At 37.8% G+C, this 21,883-nt stretch overlaps 1 protein-coding gene across 4 annotated transcripts in view; it reads right to left on the bottom strand.

Annotated features, from left to right (window-relative positions):
- Positions 1–1,695: 1,695 nt before the first annotated feature.
- The window catches only part of dbn1 (drebrin 1), a 55,070-nt gene continuing 34,882 nt past the window's right edge, over positions 1,696–21,883 (bottom strand). The window contains exons 2-15 of one of the 4 annotated variants that reach the window (XM_058086350.2): positions 14,271–14,326; positions 14,005–14,117; positions 13,660–13,734; positions 10,805–10,948; positions 10,655–10,732; positions 10,435–10,586; positions 10,265–10,322; positions 10,143–10,199; positions 9,948–10,068; positions 7,374–7,502; positions 4,754–4,870; positions 4,215–4,663; positions 3,440–3,539; positions 1,696–3,324 (exon numbers count right to left, since the gene is read on the bottom strand). In XM_058086350.2, coding sequence (XP_057942333.2) covers positions 3,269–3,324; positions 3,440–3,539; positions 4,215–4,663; positions 4,754–4,870; positions 7,374–7,502; positions 9,948–10,068; positions 10,143–10,199; positions 10,265–10,322; positions 10,435–10,586; positions 10,655–10,732; positions 10,805–10,948; positions 13,660–13,734; positions 14,005–14,117; positions 14,271–14,326 — 1,705 coding nt within the window. In that variant the 3' untranslated portion in view covers positions 1,696–3,268. The remainder of the gene's footprint in view (positions 3,325–3,439; positions 3,540–4,214; positions 4,664–4,753; positions 4,871–7,373; positions 7,503–9,947; positions 10,069–10,142; positions 10,200–10,264; positions 10,323–10,434; positions 10,587–10,654; positions 10,733–10,804; positions 10,949–13,659; positions 13,735–14,004; positions 14,118–14,270; positions 14,327–21,883) is intronic. The other 3 variants (XM_078787611.1, XM_078787612.1, XM_078787613.1) reach the window with 3 other exon arrangements.

Here is a 21,883-nt window from a genome sequence, read left to right as displayed (position 1 = left end):
TGCCTCAATGAATCTTTTTTTCTCTTAAAATAATTAAAATATTTTCAAAAATATTTGTAATAATAAATAATAACTAAAATAAATAATAAATACATAATACATAATAAAATATTCTATTTCTACATTTACTTACTACTAAGGAACTTATAAAATTGCAGTTCTGGTTGGATGCTAACTGCATTTGGTTGCCCTGTACAAGTGACATGAGCAATAACCATAAAGTTGAATCTAATCTAATCTAATCTAATCTAAAATATTGTCCCTATGTGCTGCTGCCTTTTCCAAACATAACGCTCACTTTAAATGGGACACTGTATCAGTAGAGGTATCTGCGTTTTCAAACGTCTCATCTCAGGATGGCAGAGTTGCGTTGCCTGGCAACCGGCTTGGCCTCATTTACCCATACTGTACATGTTGTCATCTGTCAACACAAAATATTAACTGGTAACTTGTGAAGCTAAATTAGCGGTACAAAATACTACAACTAGAAAAGCACTTGGAAGTTTCTTTCCATATTGTGATTTATACCATAAATATTAGTCCTGCATTTATCATAAATGTTATCGATGCATTTAGATTCCTAGACCATGAAAACATGAAGGGTTTGAATTGACTTAAATAATGCTATACTAACATGCTAACAAACATAGTTTTTGTTGTGCCTACTTCTGAAAATGCTAAAAAAAAATTTTGTATAATTGCGTCACGCTAACGTGTGAGAGTTTTGATGAAAATGGCAAAAAATGCTGCAATGCTAATTTTAATAAGCTAACACGTAGCACGGTATAACTCGTGTCTGCCCTTGAAAATGGCTAAAAATGCTAGTATGCTAATGTTTGCATGCTAATACCGCTAACATGCTAATATTAGCATGCTAACACCTACAATGATAGTTTTAAGTATTCATGTGTCTACCATGACAATGGCTAAAATGTTACTGTTAATAGTAGCATGCTAACACCTAGCATGATAGCGTTTATGCGTTTACCCATGAAAATAGCAAAATATGCTAACATTAGAATTTTCCCAATGTTTACATGGTAACATTAGCATGCTAGCATCTAAAATGTTACTGTTAATAGTAGCATGCTAACACCTAGCATGATAGCGTTTATGCGTTTACCCATGAAAATAGCAAAATATGCTAACATTAGAATTTTCCCAATGTTTACATGGTAACATTAGCATGCTAGCATCTAGCTTGATAGCACAATGTACCGGGAAGGCTAAATGTTATATTCAAAAATGCTGAAAATGGTCCCATATCGCAATGTTAAAAAAAAAAACAATCCCGAATTCCTATTTATTTTAAAGACAAAGAGGTAAACGGCGGCAAAATCATTTGTGCTGCTGTGGGACAGATACCACAAATAAAAAGTCACGAGTTGCACCTTTTAGAAAAAGAAACTTTAATGCGTCAGTCGACATATTGGAAGAGATGACAAAGGAGAAACATGGCGATTATGTAAGTATATTATATTTTAAGACCAGAGTGAAACATGAGCGCGAGCGACGGTGGGAGGTGGACAGGAAGCCATTAAAAACCTCCACAGAGAGGGCAAAAGCTTGAAGGAAACCGTGAAAATGGTGCCATCTAGCGGTGGAGATGTAAACTACAAAGCAGCTTTTTCAATGTTTAAAACACTTGCTGAACGAAAGAGCGAAAAGTGTGCGTGACAGAGTCAAGGCATCCTCTTTCTGAACCAATCTTCCTCTTTAATTTCCACCCAAAAAAAGCCACTTTTAAACATCCTGACATCTTGAGCTCATTCTTCCCGTGTTGTGACGAAACAAAACAGCAAATTAAAGTTGCATATCTGTTGACGAACATATGTTTAATTATTACAGAATGTCATCGATGTTGTGAGATTCTAAATGAGGAAAATGACTTCAGGTGAACATACACACACGCACACACACGCACGCACACATTATTATTATTAGCATTATTATTGCCTAGAAGTTTAATTTTCTACAAGGAATATACAGCAAAAAGACTAGAACAATGTCATTGCTAATATTCAAAAAAAGGGGCCCTGGAAGTCATTTCTAGCACAAACACGCCCCCTGGTGGCAAACTCCACACATATCCATTTAAAAAGTCAAAATAAAAAGCTGTTTTTTTGTGAGAACAGTCGAGCAACAGGGTCAGAATGAGGAGTATTGGGGCCACGCTGAAAAGAAAAAAAAAATAAAAGAAAAAAAATCAAAATATTATTCCAAAAAGTAGTCATTTTACAAGAATAAATGTGTTAAAATGACTACAGTAAAAAAAAAGAACATTTTACAAGAATCATTCAGTACATTTATTATGTTTCTTGTTATATTTCAACTCTATTCTCATGTTCTCCTCTCGACAAATTCAATATTACACCTTTTCTGTCGGAGCTCTATTATTCTCTTCTTTTCAGCGTGGCCCTTAATACTCAATTTGCTCAAAGAACAAAATGCATGGTTCCAGATCAAACCCCAAGACAGTAAAAAAAAATGTCTGCTTCTTCTAGCTGTTTCCTCCCTCTCTGTAACATCAGTCCCCTGTCTGTACACCAGTGGACAGTCAACAAAATGTCCACACCGCTCCTCTAAAAACCTGGAAAAATATCTACACTATACTCATCAGGAATAGATGCAAAATGTGTATTTTTTTTTTTGCACTTGTAATTATGTTAAAATTAGGGCAAAAAAATTGCAAAATTGAATGGAAGCAGACATCTGCTGTTCATCCACTAAAAGAAAAGTGCAGCAAAAAATAATCCACAATAATCATCAAGACACTTAATCTTAATTTATCTTGCTGGAATAGAAGATTAAGTCGCTTGGCGGGAACGAAAAGGTAAAAGCGAGGCAGCTGAAGACAACATGGCGGCCAGGTTAGCTTTACAGGCTGTTGTTTTCTTTAAAGCACTACTACGCGCTTCTCATCGTCTCTACTGTGCAGCAGTGCGCTACGTTAATAATAATAATAATAATAATAATAAGTTGTCACAAACAAAAAGTAATCCCACTCCCAGCTATTACATCTGCATAGCAAAAAAAAAAGGAAAAAACAAATAAATAAAGTAACAAATAAAAACACACACACACCAAAAAAAATTATTTGTCTTATATTTAACCCCCCATCTTGTTCGGCTACCGTTATTATGTTCCTCAAAAAGATACACAATTATAATTCAGGATGTTTTTGTTGTTTTGTTTTTGTTTTTTTTAGAAAAATTGGTTTCCCTAAGAAGCGCACTTCCTACATTTGCCTCAGCATGTGATTGGCCGGTTAGTCATCATCATCGTCCACCACGGGGTCCGTGTCCCAGCATGTGATGTCAATCTCTGGACACACAACAAAAACATAAAATGGTGGTTTAGCCAATCAGAAGCCTGAAGAAATATGCAAAAACAACAATTGCAACAAAAAAATAATGGAATTATTCCAAAATGAACTCACCTGGCGGCTTGTTATAAAAGACTGGTGCCGGTTTTGCCGTGCCCTCATCTGATTGGCCAAATTCCTCCTCCTGTGATTGGCTGAAATAGCCTTCACTCGCCTGTCAGAGATAATAGAAACTGTACTGTTCCGCTCCAGGCCAGTATATGACAGTAATGAGCATTAAAGGCGAGGGAGCCATCTGCCGGATATGTTGGGTAACTGCCACATTATTAATGCAACTCTACATAGAAATGTGATGGTTTCTTACTTTCCTTACTTTACCGCTATGATTTGTCCATGGGGAATGGTTTTGTTCGTTCTGTGCAGTCCTGCTAACTAGCTAACAAACAGCTAACAATAACAGCTAACTAGCTAACTAGCTAACTAGCTAACAAACAGCTAACAAAAGCAACCTCTTCATGACAAAAAGGCAAACAAACTTCTTAAGTGTGTGTGTATATGTGTCTTGTTGTTGTCTTTTTTTAACATATAAAGCACTTTGTGCTACATTCTATGTATGCAAAGCGCTCTACAAATAAAGTTTGATTGATTGATTGATTGAAAAAACAGAAGCAGACTAGCTAAACATGGCCAGAACTGACTGAAACTATTGAAAAAACAGACGCAGACGAGCTAAACATGTCCGGAACTGACTAAAACTAGACTGTTTTTAGTGTTTTCAACTAAAAATGTCACATTTTCCTCCAAAAGACTAAGACTAAAAATAAAATAGTGGCCAAAACTAACACTGGTACTTGGTTATTAATCAGACTTCCTGCATCAGCATCCATACCTGAGTTCCCTCTTTCATCAGCGTCTCTCCATTGGTCATCAGCAGCTGTCCGTCATCCAGCTGCGGACCGGTGGCGTGCTGCAGTGCGTGCTGGTAGCTGAGGGTCATCTCCTCAGAAGCGGTCACGTCCACCAGACTGGTGGGGTCGTCCGAGCAGAGAGTGCCGTCCATCATCTCGTCGAAGCTGAGGAGGGGCTGAGGGTGAGCGCCGGTGGCGTCGGCGGCGGCAGAGGGGATGTCGTCGTCACCCATCAAATCCACCAGATTGGATGAGTGGGAGGCTTGAGGGGCCTCGCTAGCGGGGGCGGCGTTGCTGTCCCACACGTCAACCAGGTTGTCTGTGTCCCACGTGGAGAATCCAGAGGGGTCACGGGCCTGAGGGGCGACGCTCTGCACAGGTTTGGAGGGTGTCGACTCCTGGACTGAAGCTTTCTGCTCCGGCTTTGGCTCTGAGGTACAACACAGCAGTTCTCAATATTTTCATTGGGTTCGATGCCAGGCAGATATTAGCTCATATTATATCTGACAAAATAAATTACCCCAGTCAAATGTACAGTCCTGCTCCTGGTTCGAGTCCTCTTTGATGGGGGTGGTGACGATTTTCGGAATGGGCGACACCGTGGCCACGGTGCGCTCCGTGCTTTCTTGGTCGTTCCCTAATGGGCGGCGGGATAGTTCATAGTAACCAACCTTTTATTCCCATACAGTTCACAGAAATAACATTTTGGGGCCACACAACCCAAAAGCCATGAGTTCTACAGCACCAAAGCTCCGCCCACATCTTCATTCATTGTGAATCAACATGGTTTGATTGCGTAAATGAGCAGCTACGTGTGTTAGTCATGGCACACAGCCAGTGTTTAAGGACGTGGACTGTGGCCAAGAACACTTGGTGGGGACATCCCTAATTAGCATGGCTGAGTCCCAGCAGCATGTATATAAAAAAAACAGTAAATCAGAGGCCTTGTTTGTGATGAGGACAACAACGTGCAGACAAAAGGAGAAAGTTGACAGTACACAGGATGAAATGATGAATCTCGTCTACCTCGGCCTCCGCTAAAAGCATTAAGGTCACAGTGATGCCGATCATGAGATGGAAAAAACATTTCCATGACTAAAAGTCGTTACTTTTCTTGTCTTCTGTACTCTATAGTAAACGCGGACATGAAGTGAAGGTATGTCATCATCGAGGAACCCTGGGAAATTTACAGTATCTTGACAAAAGTGAGTACACCACTCGTATTTTTATTAGTGATCCCTCATTTATCCACCATCGTTATTTGACTCCAGACCCGACCGCTACAAGTGGCTTTCCAAGAATTCAATAGTATTTTCATAGTTACAGTATAGAAAACCTGTTATGACTTTCTAAATAAGTTTTTTTTACCATTATAAGAAACGCAGTGACATTTTTATAGTCTATAAATATCGACAATATTTTATATATATATATACACACACACACAATTAAAAATACAATTTGTAAAGACAGAACATTGAATGTTCTCCAATGGTGCAAGCAAAAACAAGTAGAGCCCTCTAGACATGAAGTAACACCCCTATAGTCACCTTTGCACTCATTTTACCCAATATAGTAGATTAATGAGAGAAAAAAAGTAATTGAAGACATAAATAAGACTTGTGTGTGTGTTTCAATAAATGACGTGTCCATACGTGTGGACAGGAAGTGACGTCGGGGATTCAGAGTGGAGTTTTAGCCAGAGTGCGGTTATTATGATGATGATGACAATGACTATTATGATTATATTACTGTGTCTTCTATGAGATTAATAATTATAGAATAATAAAAGTCTATGTGTGTTAATAGTGACACCTAGTGTAGACTACACTTCATTAAAGTCTTGTCTGTTGTATTATTAAAAAAAATGTTTATATTTATTTAGAGTCTTGGTCCAGAAGAGTCTTGAACCAGTCATGATGTGCTATATATATATATATATATATATATATATATATATCACTATATTGACAGTTACTATGGTACCCATTATGTCATTGTATGGTCATATCACCTCGTACTTCGGTACGAGGTGCATTATTATTAAAAAAAAAAAAACTTAAACTGTATTATGGAAAGCAGGAAGTGACCAAATGTAACAGTTACTGATTGTAAAAGTACCAGATGGAGGGGTAGGATTTAATAAGCTTTGCTTCTTCCTACTCCTTTTGGACATGTGGAACTGTGAACTGATTATGTGATGCATTCAATTGTAATCTGATGCATGTTCAAATGAAATTAAACCATTACCATTACACATTTGCTTAAAAGATGCATTTTTAGACTAATTAATTTAATATAATTAATAAAGCGCAATAGCGAGAGGGCACGGTGCTCAAACAGCGATGGAGCGAGGGACAACTGTATATCCTGTCAAGGGACAACAACTTAGAAAGTCAACTCGGATATTCTCTAGAGTAGTCAGTGTATAGCTTGTATTGCAGTATTGGAATTGCTGTTATTGTCCAAATAGTATGTCTTAGTTTTGGATACATACTTGACATAGACATAGACATTCTTTATTGTCATTGCACAATAACACAGCAGTGAAATTGCCAATGAAATGTCGTTGCCTGGCTCCCGTGTAATAAATAATAAATAATAAATAATAAATAATAAATAATAAATAATAAATAATAAATAATAAATAATAAATAATAAATAATAAATAATAAATAATAAATAATAAATAATAAATAATAAATAATAAATAATAAATAATAAATAATAAATAATAAATAATAAATAATAAATAATAAATAATAAATAATAAATAATAAATAATAAATAATAAATAATAAATAGATGACATCAAATATGAACAATGTACAGCGTAAACAGTAATTTGTACAAATAATTTAAATAATTTAGAATAATAATAATAAATAATAATTTAGAATAAATAACTTGAACTGCTGGCAGCACTCATGCAGTTCCACACTATGACGCCACTATACTTTTGTTGCCAGCTATTTAGACAATAATGGCTGTGTTTGTAAATCTATACAGGCTGAACACTGACTACTCTAAAGTATATCCAAGTTTCATCTTCATAGGATTGTCCATTGAGAAGATATTGGTTGGTGAAATGCCAGGAGCGTACTCACTTTAGCTGGGGTTCAAATATGCTCTGTACCTACCGGCTGCAGCCGTGTGCTGCGTCCGTACATGTGGCGGTGTGCGGAGGGGCGACACACCCCTGGTTGGGGGAGTCGAGCTGGGGCTGCAGGGACTGTGCTGCTGCCTCAAGAAGGGGCTGTCCAAGCGGCCTGGCGAAGCGGGTCAGGTCAGGGCAACACAGACAGCCGCACACACACAGCCCGACGTAAAGGAAGACGACAAGCAACGCAACCAAGATAGAAAGATGCGTAGATGGGACATGACGTGAAGAAGAGGGAAAAAAAAATAGAAGACAGGAAATGTTAACAAATAAAAGATGGAACCAAAGAAGGAGAAAAGAAGACGGGGTTAGTGCGCTTGCACACGCCGACAGTGCAGACAGCATGCAAGGAATGAAACGCAGCTTCTGTTTTCTTGCCATTAGCTAGCAAAATAAAGGACAAAAATTGAGAGCATTTGCGTTTTTTTGTAGTAAAATTTGTAGTATTTGTAGCCGGACAAACAGCAGGCATAAAGGTGCATCTCAATTCTTCAGAATATCAAAAGTTATTGGATTTCAGGAGTTCAATTCACACTTAAAGACCAATGAGATGCTCAGGAAGTTGCTATGGTTTGTTTGCTGAAGCAATAGTTTATTTACAATACCCAACATTGCTTTAATCAAGTACATGGTGGAAATATTTCCATCCATCCAATTACTAAAATAAATTCAGTTTGCAAAGATATTTAAATTTTTGGAGGTCATGTCCACACGAACACGGAGATTTTGCCTTCCCTGTGATGTAAAAATCGCCAAAAGGTCTTGAAAAAACTGTTTTAATTTTTTTTTTTTTTAATTTTAATTTGTATTTATTTTTTTTAATACCCATATTCACATGGTCATGGCATGAGATGCACCTGTAAAAGCGCAGCGTCATAGTAGCATAACAAACGATCAGCTGGGAACCTCTGTGAGAGTTTAAGTAGGGACTCGATTTGAAAATTGGAGCTAATTGTATTTGTAATTAACTAGGGCTGTCAAAAAAAAAACATGAACAGCGGTAACTAATTTATTTCATTAATTACATTAATATTTTAGTGTAATTAACGCATGCGCACCAGAACAGGCACGCCTCGCTGTTAGGACGGCAGACGGAAGCACAGTGGAGCATCCCCCCCACAGAGTCACACTAGAGTCTGACGCCATATACTCCAACTTACACGCGTCTTTAGTCCGTTCATCCTGGGAACGACACTTCCTAATTCTCATTACAAGAATGCAAGATGCATTGAGGGACACTCAGAACCGCATACAAACAGCATGTGTGTATGTGTGTGTGTGTAAATAAACAGAAAGATAAAGATAAACATGAAGCGGATGTTCTTTTCGCTCTCTTCGTAACTCTTGATTCGGATGTACAATTTGCTACATTTAATTATGCTTGAATTGACCTTACTAAATTACGTGATGTCTTTGAACACAATCCCTCAATGTTCATAATAACATGGTTTAAAGTGTGATTCAAATGTTCTGCTACCAGACTAGTGCTAGACAAATAAGATTTTTAGACTGGTGTGGCATCTTTTAAGCCTGATTGACATATTCAGTTCATTTGGAGCTGTTATTATCTACAGATATGTATAAAATCATATCCTGTCATTTCTTTCTGTTCATTAAATACAGCAAAAATTACAAATATGTATGAAATAATATCCTGTCATTTCTTTCTGTTCATTAAATACAGTAAAATTGACATAATTCAGACAGTTTCTCATGGTGATTAATCATGATTAATGAATTTAAAAAACAGATTATCTTTCTGTTCATTAAATACAGTAAAAATAGACATTTCAGCATAGTTGCTTATGGTGATTAATCATGATTAATTAATTAAAAACAGATTACTCTATATTTCTGTTCATTAAATACAGTAAAAATATTTCAGGCATAATTGCTCATGGTGATTAATCATGATTAATTTAAAACCGATTACGCTATATTTCTGTACATTAAATACAGTAAAAATAGCCATATTTCAGGCATAGTTGCTCATGGTGATTAATCATGATTAATTTAAAACCAATTACGCTATATTTCTGTTCATCAAATACAGTAAAAATAGCCATATTTCAGGCATAGTTGCTCATGGTGATTAATAATGACTGATTAATTAAAAAATGTATTGTTGTATATTTCTCTTCATTAAATACAGTAAAAATGTCCGCATTCCAGACATAGTTGCTTGTGGTGTTAATCATGATTAATTGTGTATAACAGGATTAATCTTTTTTTCCATTTGACAGCCCTAACACAAAAATTATTGACATAGATTTGTTGTCATGCACTTAGCTTGAAGCAAATTGCACAAAAACTGCGAGACATTCAAGTGTTCAGTAAGAGACCTGATTTTTGATACTTGTTTGAGGGAAAAAAAAAAGATTTTTAATGCATTTTCTTCAATTTTTTGTTCGGACTATTTCAATATGGTGTTCCTTTCCTTTGCGATTTGTCATTTTTGGTATTTGGGTTGATGATTTTCCATACCACTTGGTGGAAGAGGACCTTTCACTTTTGGTTTTTTATCATCTTTGTTAGCATTGTTCAAAGCGCTTACCGCTGCGGTGGATGGTGACAGGCGAGGTGTCGACACTGATGGTCATGGCTCGTTCCTTCTGCTTGAAAAACTCCCGCGGGTTTCCTGACCGCTGTGCGATGATGGCCTTGGCCTCCTGAACATGCAAAGTGATGGATTTTTTTTTTTTTAATTACACAGGATCTTTGGAGAATGCTGCTACTAAATAATACATACTTCCACTTCAGACTCCTTCTTGTCCAGAGTGAGGTCATCAATGCTCGGCTCAGCTGGCTGCACAAGACAATAGAAGGGTCAAAAAGAGGATTTAAAAAAGGTACCAAACACAACATACTCACTAAGGTGCTCTGACTCTGCATTCTCTCTTTGGCCTCCTCTTCCTCCAGCATCTTCTTCCTTTCACACATAAAACAAAAAGTTTCATTATGTCATCCTGTTTTAAATGTAACACAAAGTATAATAAAAATTTTTATGTACAATAAAAGGGTATGAGTGATTTGGGGCTCACCTGTGCTCTTCAATCTGCCTCTCGCGCTCGCGGTACCTCCTCTCTCGGTTCTCCTGCTCCTTCCTCTCCAGCTCCATTCGCTCCTCCTCAAAACGCTGCCGCTCCTCAGCCAGCTTCTTCCTCTCTTCCTCCTTCCTCAGCTCCTCCTCACGCTGGACCAACAAAATTCAGTGTCACTATCAAATTTATCGATTCTTGTTTTGTTTTCTCCTCAACCAACCTTGGCCTGCTCCCAAAATTCTTCACGATTGATTTTCTTCATCTCCACCTCTGCATTAGTCTTCTGGTACACCGTGCCCTTCGTAATGGAAGGAGAACACAAAGTGAGTGAGTGTTGATTTAATACTCTGGTTCCTGTCCCTTTAAATACCACATCTCCGTGCTCCTCGTCTCTGGTTTTCAGGCGGCTCAGGACCGGACTCGCCACCACCGCCGTACCATTGGTAAGACGCTGTCCGATGGCTGATGCATCGATGTCGTCTAGGCTGCTGGCATTGATGATGACCGCCACCCCCTGGTAAGACAGAGTGTGTGTGTGTGTGTGTAGTGTCCTGTAGATCAGAGTTCCCCCCCCCCTTTTTTTTTTGTCTTGCCTGAAATTTAACCAAGCAAATGTATTATTTTTATTGAGATGAGTAATTTTAATATTAGTAAAAGTACAATAAAAAAACATATATTGCAATCTATTAATTTAATTTCTACTACTGTGTGCACGCTACCGTGAACGCTACCGACCCGCCAAGTCAAAACAGAAGGGCTCACTCCGTTCATACCGTTGTTCTACGGAACAAATGCGTGTTATCTTGTGACACACCTAGTGTTTAATAACCTGACGTACTTATAGGTTCGGTCTCAGGCTGATTATAGGTATACCTATAAGATAGTACCTTCGGTCTCGGGCTGATACTGGCACGCGGGGGCATGATACTGGGCCTGATACCAGACAAACCATGTGATGATCTTATTATCACATACTACAGTATTAATTGGCCCTGTACCCTAGAAAGCGCCCATGAATGATACGGGAAAAAGCCGAAATGATACTGTGTCAAAGCCCAGGGCAGTGATACTGATAAAATATAGAGTTGTCCAGTATCAGCCCCCGTAGCTGTCCACTCGGAGCGCGCAGAGAACAGCGCACGAGTGCTTAGTGCCTAGTGCTTCTCCAGTCACCAAAAAATCCAAACTTGATTAATGGAACTTTAATTGTCAGACATTGATAAGATAAGACTGTTGATAAAATATTATTGTTGAAATATTTTTGCAATTATTGTGTTTACACTGTTTAGATATAATACATGTAATAAAGTGAACATTTTCTGGAAACAAAATGGTATTTTGATTAAATAGTACGTGATAATAAGCTCATGATTAAATAGTATGTGATAATAAGATCATCACATGGTTTGTCTGGTATCAGGACCAGTATCATGCGATATGTGATACTGACACTTGGGGGCATGATACCTGGCCTGATACCAGACAAACCATGTGATAACCTATAAGTATCACTGATAAATTTCGGCCTTTTCCCGTATCATTCATGGGCGGTTTCTAGGGTACAGGGCCAATTAATACTGTAGTATGTGATAAATGTTGCTATATCACCATCAACAAACATTGTCACATGATTTCTCGGCACTACAATCATTTCTCGGGGTTAAAAATATGACGTTATTGTTCTACGTCCCTACATCCCGACAAAACATATGAATAAAATGTCACCTCTGCTTTAATCTCTTTTCTTTTTATCTACTACGCAAATCCAAAAATAGAATCTCCGCCACACACACACACACATTAAACACAGGGATGATGAGAGGGTCGCCTCTCAGCATTGAGAGATTACTTACAGTAAAAGAGTGATGTTGTTAGTCATGCACTGTCTCACACACACACACACACACACACACGCACACACACACACACACACACGTACACACACCTCTTTGATCATCCTACAAGCTTTAATGGACTGGAGCTTGGCTGTCCGACAGCCATTGCTGCTTGAAAGCAACAAAACCAATGATTTAAAGTACTCTACTCAACTTAGTTAACCATAGTTAATGTACAGTACTCAACTTATATAGTTAATGTACAGTACTCAACTTATATAGTTAATGTACTGTACTCAACTTATATAGTTAATGTACTGTACTCACCTTATATAGTTAATGTACTGTACTCAACTTATATAGTTAATGTACTGTACTCACCTTATATAGTTAATGTACTGTACTCAACTTATATAGTTAATGTACAGTACTCAACTTATATAGTTAATGTACTGTACTCAACTTATATAGTGTACTCAACTTATATAGTTAATGTACTGTACTCAACTTATATAGTTAATGTACTGTACTCAACTTATATAGTGTACTCAACTTATATAGTTAATGTACTGTACTCAACTTATATAGTTAATGTACTGTACTCAACTTATATAGTGTACTCAACTTATATAGTTAATGTACTGTACTCAACTTATATAGTGTACTCAACTTATATAGTTAATGTACTGTACTCAACTTATATAGTTAATGTACAGTACTCAACTTATACAGTTAATGTACTGTACTCACCTTATATAGTTAATGTACTGTACTCAACTTATATAGTTAATGTACAGTACTCAACTTATATAGTTAATGTACTGTACTCACCTTATATAGTTAATGTACAGTACTCAACTTATATAGTTAATGTACAGTACTCAACTTATATAGTTAATGTACTGTACTCAATTTATATAATTAATGTACTGTACTCAACTTATATAGTTAATGTACTGTACTCAACTTATATAGTTAATGTACAGTACTCAACTTATATAGTTAATGTACTGTACTCAATTTATATAGTTAATGTACTGTACTCAACTTATATAGTTAATGTACTGTACTCAACTTATATAGTTAATGTACTGTACTCAACTTATATAGTTAATGTACTGTACTCAACTTATATAGTGTACTCAACTTATGTAGTTCATGTACTGTACTCAACTTATATAGTTAATGTACAGTACTCAACTTATATATACGTCTGCTTCTCATTTGCCTCAAATTACAGAAAGTTGAGCTAAATGAGAAATGTCGAGTCAATCCGACTCATGGGTTCAACCTTTGGGGTTTAATAACAATTTAGCTGGCATGCAAATAAATAAGCGTTTTATCCAAGTGTTTACCAGTACAATTGTACCCTTTTAAGTGTCAAATTTACCTGGAAAAAGTCTGCAATGGTGGCAACGTGGCTGGCGCAGGCGCACTTCCTGGCATCTGGCACGTCCTCGCCGACCTGAGGGAGCGGAGGGTCGTAAAACAGAAATCAGCGAAGGTTTGCTTGCGTGGCGGAAAAAGGCAGCGCTCCACTAACTGTACATTTCATCCAGAGCGACTAAAATTAACGAGCGTATTATCTATTTTATAGCCATGTTGGAGGGAAATGGAGGCTAAAACTGCTAGATCCAATTCCCTTCATTCGTTAATGAGTACATACATTATATAGACTTAAATGATCTTATGGGCGTGTCTAATAATGTATATAAACGTTATGTAAGTATTTTACCCAGTTGATGAGAATGTATCGTGGCAAGGCGGCGTTGGGCTCTTTCACGCTGCAGAAGCCGTACATGACCCTGCCGCTGTCAAAGGTCAACGTGATCTCCGCGAGGCCGCCCCCTGCAGCACAAAGAGTAAACAACAGCCATGAACAGTTTTGTCGATGCATACATTTCTAATTCATAGAATCACGTCACATTAAATTCGACTGAATGGAATAAAATAATGTGTAGCTGTTTAAAAAAAAAAATAGAAAAAATGAGAATAAAATACCTCCTGACGATGCCAACGTCAAATCATTGCTGTCATCTTCGTACGTGTACAAGGCCCTGTTAACAAGAAGGTGTCATTTGTCATGTCATAAGGATGCTAACAAGACAACATACTAGCATCATTGGGCGTAGCAAATGAGTTAGTAATAATAGGTTTTTTCAGGCCTAATTCTGCTGTTTCATTCTGTGTGTGGCTTGGGGGGGGGGGCAATTACCATCCAGTCCACATGACCTTCCCTGATCCCAGTCTGTAACGTTGGTCTGACTTTGTGCTGACCCGCCCTGTCTCTTTCTGCTTGGTCACACACATTCCAAAAACCATTCCTCTTACTCTAGCTACATGTTATCATTTCACATCCCGGAATTAGCTGCAGCCCTTTGCCCTGTAATTGTTAAATCATACTAATACTACTGACAGTGTAACATTTTCACACATACAGTAAAGTCTCGTCATATCGATATTCTCGGGAGTCGGAAAAAATACCGATATAACCGGACTATCCATATATCCGATCCTGCGCCGAACTGCATTAAAAGTGGGCAATAATGCACTCGACATTGTTCTATAGTATAGAACAATGTCGAGCAGCTTAAATCAATCTTTGCTTAAGGATTTCAATACCAAAAAAGAACACGGCGAACGGCTGCTTCCAGTCAACTTTATTTTTCACACTTCCACCACCAGAGCACAGCACACACACCGATTCCCGCACTTCCTGGTTCACAGGTCATGCTCAACCCGCCCCACATAGCTGGCCAAACACATGCCTGCAACAGTTGACTGGAAGCAGCCGTTCGCCGTGTTCTTTTTTGGTATTGAAATCCTTAAGCAAAGATTGATTTAAGCTGCTTTTGTATCGATATAAGCAGACCAAATTGGCTGGCGGGAGATGAAAAGGGCATCGTAGTAACCGGATTATCATAATAACCGGGTATCGTACTAACGGAACTAATTATATAATAAAAGACTAGAAATTTGCCGGGAAATTAAAATAGTATCGTAATAAGTAGTAATTCGTTATAACCGATATCGATATAACAAGACTTTACTGTATTTTTTTTTATACATCGTATGAACGAGTATTATGTTATGTGTCCTGATTGGCTGAAGGGACTGTAGACCATTGTCAATCAATCAATCTCCTCCGTTTGGCATGACATATTCCTATAAATATATAAATCCAATCGCTAGCTGTGTAATTCTGAAGTGTTGTATGTTTCCAAGTTTTATCCACGACAAGACCCACAATGTCCACGAAACATTCTTAACCATCCTAAAAAGGAGGAAGAAAATGCACAGACATATATGGGAAAATATGGCGTTTTAATAAGGATACAAAAACGCTACAGTTCAGCGGAACGGCACCAGGACGACTTAAGAGGCACGGTCAGAGGAGTGAAATACGTATGAGTCAGTTGCGAGCCGATCTTGTAGGTTAATCACTCAAATTCAATCGAAGGTTTGAACTACGTTGAGTATTTGAACAAAAGAGAAATGTGAGAAGTGTTAATGTCTGTCTAAGAAAAGTGTATGGTTAGGACTTTTACAGCCTTTAAACATATAGAATTACATGCTCATAATTTATTATTTTTGGGTTGTACAGTTTAGAAAATACTTCAATTAAAAAAACAAGGACATTTCTGATGATGCAATGTGTAGCGCTGCAACAACATGCCTCCACTGGAAAACACTAAGACGACAGTCACATGGGATCGGGCTAATTGCTGGAGGCAGCAAGAGTGAGGGATTATACACACGAGATGACAAAAGATGACTGAATAAATAAAAACAAAAGACATGCTGGGAAAAAAGAAGCACATTTATTATCGCGATGGGGCGCTAAAGCACAGTTAATATCGCGAGTGGCGTTCTATAAATAATTCTCTGTAAAGCAGACAGCTGTTTATTATTCATACTGAGGCCCCATGACCCAGAAACCACTCGAAGAAAAAGAGTGTGAAGGAGGAAGGAAGAGGATAAAATGGCGGATGGGTGAAGAGTACGATTGATGAAGGCAGATGAGGTGAGAAGTATAAAAAGGGAAAAAGGGGGATTAAAAAAAGACAAGGATGACGGCTAACGAGAGATTGTAAAAAGACTCCATTAATCAGGATTAATCAAAAGTTTCAGGAGCTTCTGGAACTTTTTCCTATGAATTTATACACTTCAGCAAGATTTGATGTTCTATCCATCCGACCCTGCTTTCATTTTCCAATTTTCCATTTGCAACTTTGACTTGTCTAGCAACACCACGTGGAGGAAAAAAAAAAAAAAATAGCCCACTGGGGAGTGTCGCCATGGCAACCAGGCGGCATCCCACCCCCATCACTATGGAGGCAACAGCAGTTTGTTACCTGAGGGGGAGCAGCCTTGTTAAATAAAGATAAGGGCTGGAAAGCAGCACAACATACGCTTCTGAAACATAAAACATCTCTAGAAATCATTTCATATTCATTCTTAAGATGTTTTTCTTTCTTTGTTTGATTTTTTTAACCTTATTAACCAATACCACCAGGGGGCGGTGGAGATCTTTTGCATTCGAAGAGCCTCATCTATAGTTATACATTACTCCCCAATTACCCTAAGAGTTACCAAAGAGGAAGTGATGATGATAACCACTGCCCCCCCCCCCCCAGTATAACACAGCAATGGCTATGACATTATTATATAGCATAGTTAACTTCTCTTTGTACGGCAGTTACAAATATAAACTGTGATTATTATATTATATTATTATTATATTATTATATTACTATTATAAGAATGATGCCTAATAATGATACGTGAGCACAAAATGGCGTACCATAAATGCCAAAAAGATGAGTAGTTTTACTTTATCTTAGTTTTATTTTACTATTGAACTCAAGAATGCTAAAATGTAACTTAAAACACTGCTATACACTTAATTAAGGTTTATGGTGGCCGGGTTTTGACTCTGGAACAGATTAATTCACTTTACATGATGTCCTATACATTACCCTAAGAATTACCAAAGAGGAAGTGATGATGATAACCACTGCCCCCCCCCCCCAGTATAACACAGCAATGGCTATGACATTATTATATAGCACAGTTAACTTCTCTTTGTACGGCAGTTACAAATGTAAACTGTGATTATTATATTATTATTATATTACTATTATAAGAATGATGCCTAATAACGATACATCAGCACAAAATGGCGTACCATAAATGCCAAAAAAGATGAGTAGTTTTACTTTATCTTAGTTTTATTTTACTATTGAACTCAAGAATGCTAAAATGTAACTTAAAACACTGCTATACACTTAATTAAGGTTTATGGTGGCCGGGTTTTGACTCTGGAACAGATTAATTCACTTTACATGATGTCCTATACATTACTCCCCAATTACCCTAAGAATTACCAAAAAGGAAGTGATGATGATAACCCCCGCCCCCCCCAGTATAACACAGCAATGGCTATGACATTATATAGCATAGTTAACTTCTCTTTGTACGGCAGTTACAAATGTAAACTGTGATTATTATATTATATTATATTATTATTATATTATTATATTACTATTATAAGTACGATGCCTAATAATGATACATCAGCACAAAATGGTGTACCATAAATGCCAAAAAGATGAGTAGTTTTACTTTATCTTAGTTTTATTATACTATTGAACTCTCATTTATTTGTCTGACAGTTAAGAATGCTAAAATATTACTTAAAACACTGCTATATGCTTAATTAAGGTTTATGGTGGCCGGGTTTTGACTCTGGAACAGATTAATTCACTTTACATGATGTCCTATGGGAAAAGTGACTTAGCGGTTCTAATCTAGGACACATCTAATGATGTTCAATGAGCACAAAAGGCTGAATAATAAGGTCCCATTCATGCTATAGAGGAAGAGGGTTGATGGTAACCATGACAGTACAATATGAGTGGAAGATGATGATAAAAACAGATACATAAACATCACCTGTACAGTTCAAAGTGTTTAGGACAGTCACAGTTTGACTCTGGAACAGAACAGCTTTGCATTATTCCCTATAAGGAATAAATGTGAAGGTTCCATTCTATTTAGACTGTTCCTTTGGCGTTTTTTTGACTGTGATATTATTTTAAGCACAGCATGGAATGATGTTCAATCAGCTCAAAAGGCTGAGTAATTTATGTAAAAAAAAAAAATTGCATCATCAGTCGCCATGACAACTCCATGAAAGCTGCCTCACTGAAGGAGGTTTAAATATGCAAAGTAGGAAGTGTTTCAGTCTGAATTAAAAGACTTGCAGAGGCTCCCCTTAAGGCTCAGTCAGGGAGTCAGGGCCTCACGGTGAAAATAAGTCACCACCAGTTAGCTGATGTCATTCCTCGGACTAACTCAGGGAAGATGAAAAGGGGGACGGGCGCTGTTCCATTAAGGATGAAAAAGCCAGATGATGATGATGTGTGCAAAGAGACAATTCATTATGCGGCAGACTGACTTCTTTCGTTTCTCCTGCTTCCCAAGTTCACATAAATACCACATTTATCTTCAGTAGTTAGAAGAATCCAGTGATTCAATCGTAAAAGAATGCAGCTACCTCGAGGTATGTTCATCGGGACCAGAAGGACCGAGAAGGGGAGAACATTGTAGGGAAGTATGCGGAAAACAGTTGAGATAGCATTGTGTTATTTATTGAGGGAGAAAACCATTAGCGGTGACTTCATGCACTAGCAATGAAGCAGTGGAGGGTGGGGAATTATGCATGACACTGAAAGAGCAGAAAAGTCCACAAAAGTCCATCTAGGGCAGGGGTCTCAAACTCAATTTACTTGGGGGGCCACTGGAGCTAGGGTCTGGGTGAGACTGGGCCACATCAGGTTTTCCCCCCGCAAAAAAAAAAAACAAAAACGCATTTATTATTTATTAAAAACGGAAAAATATACAAACTTTTTCAGTGCTTTGGTTCCGATTTTCTACAATAAAAGCTCTGATAAAACATTCCACTGTTCTCAAATATCTTAATTTGTATTTTTCTGCACAAAATAAGATGAAAAATAAACAAATCAAGAATAAAGAAAATCAATCAATCAGTAATAAATACATATAATAATAATAAAAACTTAAGAAACCACATATAGTTGGTGGGTAGACAAATTATTTTTTTCAGATTAAAATGAACAAAGCATTATTAGAGCCCTGTAGACATGACAAAACACGACTATAGTCACATTTATACTCTTTTTATTTACAACATATTGCGCAACTGCAGGGTCTTGAGACACATGCTAACTCGCAAACTAGAGAGCTAGCGACCTAAACGGTAGCCTTCAAGTTATTTCCTTTAAACTTAAATAGCCAAAAACTTACCACTTCCACACGGATAGGGAGGATAACTATTAACAGTTATTTAACCTTTAACATGAACATTAATCAAACGTAATAATTTTTTCTGGGTACATGATACCATACAGCATCCATATCAAACTTGCGCGGGCCGCACTAACATTAAACTTTCATATCAAGGCGGGGGCCTCAAACTGGTGTCATGCGGGCCACATTTGGCCCGCGGGCTGCGTATATGAGACCCCTGATCTAGGACATTGAATACCACTCAAAAAGATCAAGTTGGGTGCTTTGACACCTCTTTCCTCTCTCCTAAGCCAAACGAGATGACTTTTTTTTTCTATCAGGCGCTAACGGCTTGTGATGAATTGACCAGATGGGAATCCCGGTGGTCGTGCCAAACCAGCAGCAGCTGAAGGCAGCGACTTGAAGGAAGATTTTCCATGGATGCGAAAGCATCTTGTGAGCAAACCAACATGTTTGGCTGTGTAACCGTTTCCAGAAAGAGGCTGATTGCATTTGGTTAGTCAGGATCAGCGACGCAGTCTCAAACAGAAATACAACATGTTCACGTCCAGATGTTTCCAACATAGGAAGTTGAAACAGAGTAGTGTGGCAATAGCATACTCTTTTTAAAAAACTGAAATGAAACCAGAACTACAAAAAACAGAAGTTACAGCTAACGTATGCCAACTCAAAATAAGGAAAGTCATTCTGAAAACCCAAACAAAGTCATTCTGTACCAAAGCAATATCCTTGTATTGTTTGTTCACAGCTGCACGGTGTACAAGTGGTTAGCGCGCAGGCCACAAAGCTAGGAGACCACCCTTTGCATGTTCTTTGCATGTTTTCTCCACGCAAGTTTGATATGGATGCTGTATGGTATCATGTACCCAGAAAAAATTATTACGTTTGATTAATGTTCATGTTAAAGGTTAAATAACTGTTAATAGTTATCCTCCCTATCCGTGTGGAAGTGGTAAGTTTTTGGCTATTGAAGTTTAAAGGAAATAACTTGGAGGCTACCGTTTAGGTCGCTAGCTCTCTAGTTTGCGAGTTAGCATGTGTCTCAAGACCCTGCAGTTGCGCAATATGTTGTAAATAAAAAGAGTATAAATGTGACTATAGTCGTGTTTTGTCATGTCTACAGGGCTCTAATAATGCTTTGTTTATTTTAATCTGAAAAAAATAATTTGTCTACTCACCAACTATATGTGGTTTCTTAAGTTTTTATTATTTGCCATTTTATTATTATTATATTTATTTAATTATTACTGATTGATTGATTTTCTTTATTTTTGATTTTTTGTATTAATTTTTCATCTTATTTTGTGTAGAAAAATAAAAAGTGAGATATTTGAGAACAGTGGAATGTTTTATCAGAGCTTTTATTGTAGAAAATCGAAACCAATTTTAATAAATGCGGTTTTTTTTTTTTGTTTGGTTTTTTTTGGAAAACCTGATGCGGCCCAGTCTAGGCCCAGACCCTAGCTCCAGTGCCTCCCAAGTAAATTGAGTTTGAGACCCCTGTTGTAGATGTTTGGAGAATTGCAGGGTTCTCTTGCCCCCTGACTCTAATGGTCTATGGAGGGACGAAGATTTAGCTTTTGGTCCCTCAGGACCCGTGCTTAAAAACCCCAGCGATAGAGTGCTTGTTTGGGTTTGGTAATCCAATGCAATCTCAACAGCGACGTGAAAAGCCCTACTGTGCCTCAGGGAGAAGTCAGAGTGCCTGTCCATCATTCCACAAATATTTCAAATACCCTCAAATTCTCCAGTCAGGCCGTCTAGTTTGGATTCCCAGGCTTTTATAAGAATTGAACTTCTAATTTTAGACAACATCTGGATGTTTTCGGTTTATATGTGACGCTAGGTTCTCTTCATCAGGGAGACCCTAGCATCGTTCACAGTCTTCCTTTGTGTACCGCTCGGCTCATAATGGACTTCCTGTGACTGCTACCGCCACCGCCTCTCTCTCCTCGGCACCAATCAGATCCCGGCGCTGACCAGCACAGCGTCTAGGACAATGTTCGTTGCCATGTGAGCGAGCGTAAACAAGAACGACAAGAGGGAATGTTTGCACGGGCGAGGGGATGTTTGACTGGGACCTGATGTTCTACGGCGATAGACAGAGCCCCTTTTTTTGTATGCTAAGATGCTTTAGGATGGATTGTGGCTTTAACAAAGCGGTGTTTGATATTCACGACACTGTCATCAACCAACGAGTGTAACTCTCCAAAGAATCAAACAAAAACGCGACATTCTGACATTTTCAACCAATCCGCATTAATGTTATATTTCCTAAGTCA

The sequence above is a fragment of the Doryrhamphus excisus genome, linkage group LG21 (genome assembly GCF_037039965.1).
Source record: "Doryrhamphus excisus strain RoL-2023G ecotype Guam linkage group LG21, RoL_Dexc_Guam_v1.1, whole genome shotgun sequence".
Classification (NCBI taxonomy): domain Eukaryota; kingdom Metazoa; phylum Chordata; class Actinopteri; order Syngnathiformes; family Syngnathidae; genus Doryrhamphus; species Doryrhamphus excisus.
The sequence above is the reverse complement of the archived record's forward strand: the minus strand, read 5'-3'. Positions and strand labels throughout refer to the sequence as shown.